Source organism: Microtus ochrogaster, chromosome 7 (genome assembly GCF_000317375.1).
Source record: "Microtus ochrogaster isolate Prairie Vole_2 chromosome 7, MicOch1.0, whole genome shotgun sequence".
Lineage (NCBI taxonomy): Eukaryota > Metazoa > Chordata > Mammalia > Rodentia > Cricetidae > Microtus > Microtus ochrogaster.
In genome coordinates, this window is record NC_022014.1 from 77795262 (window position 1) to 77806853 (window position 11592).

The 11592-nt window shown below is 53.9% G+C and overlaps 2 protein-coding genes across 2 annotated transcripts in view; one reads left to right on the forward strand and one right to left on the reverse strand.

Moving 5' to 3' along the window:
- Nucleotides 1-3559, forward strand: part of Kif19 (kinesin family member 19) — a 26786-nt gene extending 23227 nt beyond the window's left edge. The window contains exons 15-20 of the mRNA XM_005350686.2: nucleotides 312-445; nucleotides 649-754; nucleotides 899-986; nucleotides 2128-2525; nucleotides 2735-2894; nucleotides 3111-3559. Of these exons, the coding sequence (XP_005350743.1) occupies nucleotides 312-445; nucleotides 649-754; nucleotides 899-986; nucleotides 2128-2525; nucleotides 2735-2894; nucleotides 3111-3241 (1017 nt within the window). The 3' untranslated portion in view covers nucleotides 3242-3559. The remainder of the gene's footprint in view (nucleotides 1-311; nucleotides 446-648; nucleotides 755-898; nucleotides 987-2127; nucleotides 2526-2734; nucleotides 2895-3110) is intronic.
- A 91-nt stretch (nucleotides 3560-3650) lies between these two features.
- Btbd17 (BTB domain containing 17) lies at nucleotides 3651-9900 on the reverse strand. Its single transcript, XM_005350687.2, has 3 exons — nucleotides 9702-9900; nucleotides 7222-7498; nucleotides 3651-5516 (listed from the first exon to the last, which is right to left on the reverse strand). Exons 1-3 carry the CDS (start codon nucleotides 9784-9786, stop codon nucleotides 4442-4444), a joined length of 1437 nt encoding a protein of 478 aa, XP_005350744.1. The 5' UTR covers nucleotides 9787-9900; the 3' UTR covers nucleotides 3651-4441.
- Between the last annotated feature and the right edge of the window lie 1692 nt (nucleotides 9901-11592).

The window sequence follows — 11592 nt, forward strand, 5'->3', positions numbered from 1 at the left end:
GTAGACCAGGCTGGTCTCGAACTCACAGAGATCCGCCTGCCTCTGCCTCCCGAGTGCTGGGATTAAAGGCGTGCGCCACCACTGCCCGGCTAATTGATTGATTTCTAAAAATCAAGGAGAAAGGGACCTAATGCTCTAATGGGTTCAGACCGTTGAGCTGCGTCACTAACACTGCCTGGTAGACCCCAAACTGCTGAGGACCCAGAGGACAGGCCCGGAGCCCTCCAGAGGTTGTCACTCTGTTGCTACTGGGGCCAAGTCTTCTTTCTGCTCACCTTTATCATTGTCCTTCCCCACCCTCCACCCCACAGGACAGCTCCTTGCCCAGAATCACTCGGCCTGGGACCACACTAACCCCGGACTCTGACCTGGAGAGTGTGAAGACACTGAGCTCTGAGACCCAGCGCCCCCAAAACAACACCCTACCCCCGCTCATCACAGACAGGTGAGGCTTCCTGATAGCTACCTAACCTGTGTGCGCAGTGTCAACCCCGGAAAGGGCTCAATAGGGAAGACGGTGTCAGAAACAGTGAGGTGGTGGCAGGGGTCTGCAGCCGGGATCTGTAGGTTCTCTCTAGGGTGGGGGTGGACTTTGGTGTGACTTTCCTGGTTAACAGCTGCCTCCTTCTGTTCCTCTGCCAACTGCAGTGAGTCCTACCATGTGTTCAAGGCCAGTCCCGGGGCCTGGCAGGCAAAGAATTCCTCTGTGCCCACTCCACCTCCCATCCAGGTGGGCACCCTGGTGACCCAGCAGGTGAGTTCTGGGTGCCCCAAATGATGGGTGGATTTCTGTCCAAAAAGGCTAGCACCTCCAAGACCACACAGCCCTCTGTAGAGTGCAGTGTGGGGTCCCTGTTGTCTACAAGGCCTTCCCCTTTCCAAATGGTTCACCCCCTAGGCCCTACCACAGGACAGCCTGGGCAGCCAGATCAACTCTTCCCCGGACAGCAGTGAGAATCTGTCAGAGATCCCCCTGTCCCATAAAGGTGGGTGTGCCCTACACGTCACATGCCCTGGCTCCCATTGCTCGACATTGTCTAAACTGCTCAGATGACCAAGCCCGAAGCTCCTTCCTTCTCTCTGCCCCTGCTGAAGGTACCCATTCATTGGCTGTACCAGAAGGACTAGCCACCTGCTAAGGACACACAGAAGATGGGGAACAATGAGAAATTAAAATAGGGACACTTGGCCAGGCATGGTGGCATACACCTTTAATCCTAGCACTAGGGAGTCAGAGGCAGGCAGATCTTTGTGAGTTCAAGGCCATCCTGGTGAGCTTCCAGGAAGCTACACAGAGAAACCCTGTCTGGAAAAACCAAAAAAGAAAAAAATTAGGGACCCTTTTCACCCCTTTCCTACTGGATTCTAGCAAATTCTTTTAGAATCTCTGCTCCCTAGACAATTAAACTAAAACCATAAAAACATCGTCTAAACCATGTGGAGGTTTCATTTTTTATTTTGGGATGAGGTCTAAGTTGCCGAGTTGGCCAGCCTTTGCTTTTTGTTTTGTTTTGTTCTTAAGAATAGGGTCTCACTATGTAGCCCAGGCTATCCTGGAACTCACTACATAGACCAGGCTGGCCTCAAACTCACAGAGATCTGCCTGCTTCTTGTCTTCCAAGTGCTGGGATTAAAGGTGTGTGGCACCATGTCCAGTCAGTCTTGAACTTCTGATCTTCCCACCTCAGCCTCCCGAGGAGCTAAGATCACAGTCCTATGACATCAGTCTAGAATCCCAGCGTCTCAGTTAATCTTTGAAGTAGCCCCAGAACATTCGTTTTGCCCATTTACAAATGAAATTGAGGTTCTGAGGGGACAACCCAAGTTTCTCAAAGAGCTAGCGAGTTAGGGTTCTGGGGGTGAAACCTGTGAGTCCTGGCTCTTGCTCACTTTTTTTTTTTTTTTGTGGTTTTTCGAGACAGGGTTTCTCTGTGGCTTTGGAGCCTGTCCTGGCACTAGCTCTGTAGACCAGGCTGGTCTCGAACTCACAGAGATCCACCTGCCTCTGCCTCCCGAGTGCTGGGATTAAAGGCGTGCGCCACCATCGCCCGGCCTCTTGCTCACTTTTGACCTCTGAAGAAGGGGTGTGGGAAGTGGCCTTGACCTTAAGTTGGGTATCTGTTGTAGAGAAAAAAGAGATCCTGACCCGGACTAAGTGTATCTCGGTGAAGGCCGCCCAGCGGCGCTCCCGGGCGCTGGGATCGGAGGGGCGCCACCTGCTGGCACCTGCCACAGAGCGCAGCAGCCAGTCGCTGAACTCGTTGAGCGAGGCTGACGATGTTCACCCCTCGGGTCCGCTGGCCTGCAAGCGGCCGCCCAGCCCCACACTGCAGCATGCTATCAGCGAGGACAATCTATCCAGCAGCACCGGCGAGGGCCCCTCTGGGGCAGTAGGACCTCGAGGTGATGGCACTGGACCCTGGGTGCGTGGTCAGAAGAAAAGCCTCAACAAAAAAAGGGAGGAGTCACTGGAGGCGAAGAAGAGGAAGCGGAGGTCTCGGTCCTTCGAGGTCACAGGACAAGGGGTGAGGCCAGACTCAGGGGGGAGATGCCTGCGTCCACTCCTAATGGGTGAGGGTCTGAGGACTAGCTCCCTCCAGAACCTACAGGACACTACACCCAGAGGCCCTGATCTGAAACACAATCCCCAGCCTGATAAAGTAGCTAGGACCGGGTTCTGTAGCTGAGCGCTAGGCGTCTCTCCATCTATTTTCACGGTTTCCCAACTGTACAGCTGTCTCGTCCCAAGACACACCTGCTGGGGCCTCATCCCTCAGAAGGTATTTCAGACCGGAGGATGCCAGCGTGTGGGCGGCCATCCCCTGGTGTCAGAAATCTGGGAAAGGTCACACTTCCTCTGGCCAAGGTCAGATTTCCTCCAAGCCAGAACACAGGTCAGTACCAACAAAGGAGGAATTGAGGTGGGAGAGGCCTTGACCAGCTCAAAGGGGAAACCTGCAGGGTTCTTGCCGCTAGCTGGAACTATGGTTTCCAGAGCGATATGGGCGGGGTTAACTGGGATTGATCCCCTAAGAAGTTCAAGACGGCTGGATGTTGTGGGGAGGGAAAGCACTCCTCAGCAACTGATGCTGGCTTTTCCTCTGTCATAGGCTCTGGAAACCCCTCACCCCTTCCTGTTCCCCCCAACCCAGCTGCTGTTTCCCGCAGAGCCACACGTGGGCCCAGCTTGCCCCACGGTTCAAGCACCCTTGGCAAAGATGGCCGCCTCCGCCATAATTGAGCGGCCCCGGCGCCTACTCTTTGGCCTGCAGCACTGACTGGGAGGTGGGAGCTGGACAGATGAGGATCCCATGAAGCAAGGGCGTAGGGGACTGGGCTCCCATGACCCGGAATCAGTTCATGCTCAATGCCACTAGAAAGAGAGACTGAGCCCCACCGGCTTGGCCTCCCAGCCCTGGACAGAACACTGTTGCCAAATCCTTGCACAGACCTGGGGCCAATCTTGGCTTCAGCAGTGGGGGAAGAGGAGGAGCTGTTAGTGAAATGGGGTTCCAAGGCCCACCGTGGGCACGGGTGGGACTTGGGGGTGGGGAAGGAGTCACGGGACTTCACACATGGTGGGGAGGGGTGGGGAGGGAGTCTAGTTTTATAACTTCTCTGTTGCTTTTTTATTTCTGACATTCCTTTAAATAAAGTCCTACGGGGGTTTTTGATGGTTTCTTACGAGTTTTCAGTATGTGCCGTGGCCGTGCCTGGTTCTAAGATTCCTACAGTTCCTGGCCTGTTCACTCCCCAGCACACCATCTCCTTTGGCACAAACCTACCAAACATCTGCGGAATGCATGTTTTCCTCAAGATGATAAGACTGTCCCTCCCCAGAAGGATGGGGTTAGAGCAAGGTCTCATTTGTGGCTGTCTCTCAAGGGCCTTTCCACTGACCTGAACCCCTCCCCAAGAGCCACTTGATGTAGGCGGTGACAGAAAGTCTCTCAAGCTAAAGGGACCGTTGCCCACTGGAGGTGGCAGCTGAGAGAACACCTTCACCTCCAGATGTGAATATTCAAAAGGGAGATTGCTCACGTTGGCTGTCAATCCCTGAGCTGTCAGTCACTGACTGTTAATCACTGAGCATTAGTTCGTCTTCCCTGCCCTAATCCATGTCTGGATGGGAATCCTCAGGGAAAAGCTCAGGGGAGGGCATTGTGAACCCCAGACTTTTGAGACCACCCGCCGAGTCGCTTCAGGCCCTGGCCTCTCTAAGCATGGTTTTATTATGGAGCAAGAACGCTGCCTTCCAATCAACTGGAAAAGACATTTCTGAAACAACAGACACCCTGTCTACCACATTCGCCTGCCTTCCATCCCCCGGCCCCAACCAGCCGGACCCAAGGCCCAGGCTGGCAGTCGCTTCCACATTTGCCTATCCCTCCCCAGACCCTGGAGCACCATTCAGGCCAGGCCTTTATTTCTCAAACACGGGCTAACTGGGAGTCCTGATGAGGGTGTGGTAAACGGGCTTGACAATGAGATGGAGATGCAGTGCATTCTCCACCAGGTACTCCGAGTTGCGCCTCTGCAGATCTGCGTGGACCAGGAAGTCGCCAGCCTCCTCGCTGCTCTGATGGAAGCTGTAAGCGTGGCGGACCAGGAGGCGGCCCTGATGGCGCGCACCCACCAGCACGGTCTTCTGGAAGCTCACGCCTGCCGCATCTCCACTGCTGCTGGCCGGCGTGACCACCAGCCGTGGTCTTCCGTCCTCGGGGCGTGCAGCGGGCAACGCAGTGCCCGCTGCGTCCGCGTAGACGGGCCGCAGGCTGACGGGCAGCCAACGCGGGGAGAAGAGCACGTTCCAGGTAATCCGGCGACCCGCGTCATGGCCGCTCGGACCTAGTTGCGTCTGGAAGCTGGTGCTGCGATCGTCGCGAGCCGGGTTGTTGATGACCCACGGGGCGCCCCAGGCAGGCGCGAGGTAGTTGCGCGGCAGGAAGGCGCTGCCGTTCACGTGGAAGAACTTGGCGTAGTGCAGCGGCGAGGCGGCGTGGAATTGGTAAGCTTGCAGCAGGAGGTCTGCCACTGCTGGGCCGTGGCGCGCCAGCGCAGCCGAGCGCGCCTGCAGCTGGAACAGCTGTGCGGGCGGGATCATTGGGTAGCGGATGGCTCGCAGCGCTCGCTCGGCCACTGTGGGGGGCGGCCGCGCGCGACCCAGCCACGCCTCCAACGCGTGGAACAGCTCCAGCTCATCCTGCAGCACCAGGTCCGAGCGCTGCAGGAGCTGCGCCAGCAACTCGGGGCTCACGGCGCCCCACTCGGCGCTCCCCGCCACGGCCGAAAGGTTCCAAGCCAGGAACTGCAGGCAGCTCTCACGCAGAGCTTCATCCCCGGTGCTCACTGCATAGTGGTACCAGCCCACAGCTGGACCCGCGCCTCCAGCCAGATGCACACGCATGTAGTCAGCCACACCTCGCTGCAGGGATGCCACACGGTACTTGGTGGCCAGTCTGTGCAGTGGGATAGCCTGAGCCAGCAAGATGGTCAGCTCACCGCAGTACAAGTACCTGCAAGGGAGTTGAATAATGGGCCCTTTAAGATGGCTCAGCAGTCGACAGCACTTGCCCAGGGGACCAGAATTGGGTCCCCAGCATTGGGTGCCTCGAAACCATCTGTTAACTCCAGCCCTCTTCAGACTGGAGGAGGGCACCCATTTTCACATGCTGGGGGAGGGGAAAGAAACTAATAATAAGATTTAAAAATAGAAATAGGGGCAAGGCAGTGGTGCTGCACGCCTTTAATCCCAACACTCTGGAGGGAGAGGCAGACAGCTCTCTGAGTTCAAGACCAGCCTGGTCTACAGAGTGAGTTTCAGGGCAACCAGGACTACACAGAGAAACCCTGTCTCAAAAAAACATTATCATAATCATCACTATCATCAAAATAGGAAGATCAACAGTGTTGGATCTGGACAAGGCCACCTGCTCCATCCCTAGTTCGTTTTCCCAAAACACAGCCTATTTTGTAATCAGGCGCTAACAGGTTGAATGGGTCCTGAGGCCTCCTGTCTTTCCCTCTTAAGTTCCCTCCCAGCTTATTCAAACAACTTCTAGCTTCTGGTGTTGTGGAAATCACATGTATTTAACGAGCATCTCCTAGATGTCTAACTATAAGCTAAAATGAAAACAAGCCGCTGATAACCTCGGAGTCCACAGTCTGGATTTAGGTGCCCATCTGACCTCCTCCTTGCCACTAGACAAGGCAAGTCCTTTAACTTAGGTAAATCTTAAACTTACCTAGGAAAGGGGAAGAGCCCCTCTCTGGAATATTGTTACAGAGAGAGGCCGTGAAAAATCGTGCTACAGAGTACACAGCCAACCCAGGCTACTTCCTATGCCCGGATCCCCTCCTCTTTGCAACTGGGTCTTTCTTGCTTTCCAGTTTCCCTTTCCTTGTTCGCTGTTTTACTGTCTCTGGCTCTCTTACAGTACTGCCCCCCTTATTCTTCCTGGCAGGCCCACTGGCACACAGCACCCCACTAGGCCCTATGGAAAACCCTTCTCTTTTTATCCCTCTTCCTGATGCTTGGAACTTGGAAGTGATGTCTGGGATCTGCAGCCACCTTGTCAAAGCCATCAGAGTAGGGTTTTACCTCCTTAGACTATTTTACAAGTCTTTCCCTGTGCAGGAAGCAGAAAGGCAACACAGACCTAGCTAACCTTTTTGTTCCATAGCCCTGTGGTTCCAAAGCCATGTGCAGGGTTAAGAAATGGCTGGTCTCTGCCTGGAAAGGTGGCTCAGAGGTTAAGAGCACTGACCTTCCGGAGATCCTGAGTTCAATTCCCAGCAACCACATGGTGGCTCACAACCATCTGTAATGAGATCTGGTGCCCTCTTCTGGCCTGCAGGCATACATGGAGGCTGAACACTGTGTACATAATAAATAAATAAATAAATCTTAAAAAAAAAAAGAAAAGAAATGACTAATCTCAACCCTAAGACTTTAAAGAGACCATCCAATGATCTGTCATAAACTCTCTTGGCCTGGTTTGTAAGTAGCTCAGAAGGGACTCCCAAGGGCAGGAAGTGGTACAAAGGCTCACAACAGGGAAGGCAGTGGAAGCAGGGACAAAGGAGCTGAGTGTTGTGTGTCATGCTATGACTTTTGAAAGTAGATATAATAACCTCTAAGGCCAGACTTCTGTGACCCTGGAGGTGTAGAAGTTGGGGGGCTGTGGACAAAGTGCAGCATGGTGTCCTTCCCCTACATACCTGATGAACTTGTCAAAGACAGCAGCGCAGTCCCGGGGTTCCTGCAGCAGCACCTCGCTCTGGTTACTCAGCAGCTCACGGAAAAGCTCACTGTGCATCCCCAGCAACAAGCGGTGGGTGTGGAAGGCTCGGACCTCATCGGTGCCCACAGCCTGCACTCGCAGGACGACGTCACTGGCGTTGCCCTGCTTCAGCAGGTCCTGCAGTCTCTGGAGCAGCATCTGGGAGTGGTTGATGGAGGTGCCTGCTGCCTCCCCACTGACATCGGCTCTCTGAGCTGCAGCAAGAAGAGACATAACATAACCTCAGCAGCCACGGGGCCTGCAAAGGGACCAAAGGGTTGACATATGAGCCAGCATGTGGGAGAAGGGTCTGAAGCCCAGGGAGGGAGCTGTGTGCACACATGAAATACATGAGTATCCAAGAGTTTGTCCTGGTTGGGCATGGTGGCCCCACGCAGACGTAGGAGTTAAGGCCTCAGAAGCAAAGTGGGCTCTGGTCAGGAAGAAACTGTGGAGCGTGAGCTGTTGTCCATGAGACTAGACCTTCAGGGGAAGGCGAAGAAAACTCTGGGTCCCCACCTCTCTCAAAAATGTGTCAGAAGTGGCACACTTTAGTGTGTTCACTGCACTTTTCCTGTGGCTGCTGTGTGGTAACGAGTTAGCCAAACCCATTTCTCACGTTTTCTCACGCTCGGGAAAGCTTAGAGGAGCAGAACAGACATGTAGCAAGTATATAAATGAAAGGGTGAGACAGGAGGATTGCCCTGAGTTCAGGGCCAGCCTAGGCTACATAGAAAGTATCAGATCAAGGGTTATTGCTTAGCAAGGCCCAGTATATAAAGGGGGGGGGGGGTATCTGGTGGCTCAGCCAGTAATGGTACCCGCCGAAACCATGAATTAGATACTGGGGACCCACGTGGTATAAGGAGATAACTGATTCCTGAAAGTTGTCCTTTGACCTCCACCTGTGTCCAGTGGCACACGAGCACACACACATACACACTCACACACACACACACACATACGCACACACACACACGCACAAGGTAAACTAAATAAAATATGATTAAGGAGGGGATGGATCCTGGAGACAGAGAGAGAGTGAGAGCACTCCCTTGGTAAAATGATTGACATATAAGCTTGAGTACCAGAATTCTATCCCTAGAAGCCAGGTTAAAAAAAGCTGGTTGTGGTTGCACGTGCTTACAGTCCCAGGACTGTGGAGGCAGAGGCTCCCTGCTCAGCCAGCTCATCCTCATCAATGGACCCCAGGTTATTAAGGAACCATCTCAAAATACAAGGTAGAGTAGATGGGTAGATGGTGCCTGAGGAACCGTACCTTGACCCTCTGACTTCTACATGCACATTCATCACACACACACACACACACACACACACACACACACACGCGCACTATAAATATATATAAAATTGGAAAATAACTAAATGCACAAGTGAGCACTCTGAAGCCAGCCAGGGAAAGAATACACAGAGACAAAGGGAGACGCCCCTAGGGACCCTTGGTGGGAGTGGGCTTGTGGGGCTGGGAAGAACAAAGCTGAGACAGCAGGCATGGGTTTTCTTTCTGTCTTTCTTTCTCTGTTTCTTTCTTTCTGTTTCTTTTTAGGTTTTTTTGAGATGGAGTCTCTCATAGCTCAGGCTAGCCTTGAACTCATTACTAACTAAGGTTGGCCTTGAATTCTTAATCCTCCTCCCTCTCACATGCTGGGATTACTGGCATGCACTACCACATCCAACTGGCAAGCTGTGAGACAGATAAGGGACCCAAGGAAGTACCATGGGCTGCTGAAGGAATAGGTAACTGAGGGTTGAAGCTGGCGTCCCCCATCCAGGGAGGCTGTGGGGGTCACATGGGGACACAAACTGTATTCTAGAAAAGACAGCCCCCAGACAGAGCAGGGCAGGGAGCCTGCTAAGTGAGAAAAGAGGGTGTCTAACAGTTTGAGAACTGCAGAAGAGCACCGGCAGACAGCTCCTGCGCATGTGAGCGCGCACACACGGAGGGCACGTGGCTTATGTGTGGATGGTTGAAAGGAAGGCTCACAAGAGTGACCATCTGTGTGTGGGAGAGGGAGACCCAGCAAGAAAGGGAGCAGCTGCTGGTGAATTTCCCAGCCCTGCCTCCCCAGCTGTCACTCTGAAGGACCTGAATGCTGATGAAGATGACGTCCCCGTGCGGCCTCTGCCTGAACCCAGCTGCCTGAGATGATGAATAGTGCGTCTTTTGTCATTAAGACCCCTGCCTGCTGCCCAGCCCCTCTTTCCCTGGGGAGGCTGTCCACCCCTTCTCCCTTCTGAAGACCTGTCCTTGGAGATGTCCGGTCTCTGGGTGTTCTCCGTGGCTGACTGGACCGCGCCACCTCCTGGCCAAACCTAGGTAGCTCCTAGGAGAAGTTCTTGCCCCCACCCCTTGCCTTTTTCCTTACCAAGAAGCTGACCCCCTCACAGCCCACTCACCTGCACGAGTGGCCAGTCCCACCAAGGCCAGTGTAGCCCAGAAGCTTCCCCAGGACCCAGGCTTGCAGTGGCCTTTCCTAAGCATCTTGGTGTTCTGTCCCTAAGTCTACTGCAGGGACAGTCAAGTCCGGAGCACTCCAGTCCCATCCTTCCTCCTTATATAGGATCCAGCAAGGGGACTGTACCCCCTTCCTTCCCAGCCTCCCTCCCCTACCAGTCTCTGCCATGGATTGGTTGAAGCTGGCCCCTACTGTTGCCTAGGCAACTAGTTAAGCCAGAGTGTGGCAGCCCCGGGGGCTATTGTGCAGGCCTGGGCCCCCAAGGGGAACAGATCCGGACACCCTCCTCCCCCACCTCTCCGGACAACCCAGCAAGGCTAACTGCTCCTCTCTGGAGAAGTTTAAGCTTTCTGAAGGGCAAGCAAAGAGCTTCGGGACCCCTGGCAGCCACCAGCCCCAAGGCCCCAGCCCCCAGGCCCAGCCTCCATCCTGGCACAGGGCATTACTTGGCAGTGTCCTGGTGAGCTGGCTGCAAAGGGAAAGACTGGAAGAAGCGAGGAAGAGCTGGCTCAGGGTTCTGCCCCTCCCCCTCTCCCATTTTCGGGTGAGCCAGTTCTCCAGAGGAGAGGATAAGGACCTGGAATGGGGGTATGGAGCAATGGGGACTGTTCTCATGCTGTTTGTGAAGCTCCTTCTATTCTGGAAAGGGTGAGAGGCCCTTAGTGAAGCCGCACAGGGACTACCATCTCCCACCAGGGACGCAGCCTGTTTCCCTACCCAGACAGCCCGAGACTTTAGTCCACCCCATGCGTGGCCCCACTCCTCAAGATTCCCTCCCTAGATGGTGTCTCTCACCGGCTTCTGACTAGTTTCTAGCCTTGCCCTTCCCAAAGTTCCAAGAAGACGTGCGGGCAAACGTGGCACTGTAGTTCATGTATAGGGAAACAGAGGCAGGGAGCTAGATTTCAGTCTCGGTTAGACAACACAGGGATATGTTCTGACAACAAAGACAATGGAGACGTGGGGTCCAGAATCCCTTGAACGTGTATGCATGCCTGTGTGGGTAGTGTGTGTTTGTGTGTACATATGTGTTCATATGCATATGTGTTTACACTTGTATGTGTGTGTGTTGTTAAGACAAAGACAATGGGGAGGGGAGGGTCTAGAGTCCCATGGATGTGTGATGTCTAGGTGGGTAGTGTGTGTTCATATGTGTGTGATGTGTGTATATGCATGTGTTTGCATTTGTGTGTGTGCGTGCACATGTGTGTGCTAAGATCTTACCTTTGCATGGAATCCACAGGATTTGCCCCCTTTCCTTGTGAGAGAGACGCCCTTGAGGCTGACATATGGGAATAAGTGGATCCTGGGAGATCTGAGTTTCTCAGAGGCCAGATCCCACTCTGGCGATGTGTTGGAACTTCTTGCCTTTGCCCTCTGGATCCCAGGGACCACCTTCATGTATTGAGTTCTGTCTTCTTCTGGTGTGGGGAAACCCAACAGTTTCACCTCCTCCTGGAGCCATAGAGAAAGCAAGAATTGGGTCTGGCACCAAGCTTGTCCGGGTTGGCAGAATCGGAGCTGTCCGGCTTAGCGGAAAGCCTCCCGGCTCTCTCACGCCTGGTCTCTCCTGTTCAGATGGACCATCCATCTCCCACTGGCTGCCTGCCTCCCCTTCCTGTAGACTGTACCACACCTAGGCTCAACTGAAACAGGCTGAGCTGAAGGCAGATCGAATTAATACAGGCCAATTGGTATAAAATAAAACAACTTTAATATAAATAGCACACTCACGCAACCGAAGTTCCCGCGATGCCCAGAAATAGGAGACAGGAAGAAGGGGTTACCAGCGTTTGTGCACCCCAATTTATAGACAGGAAGAAGGCTGTCCC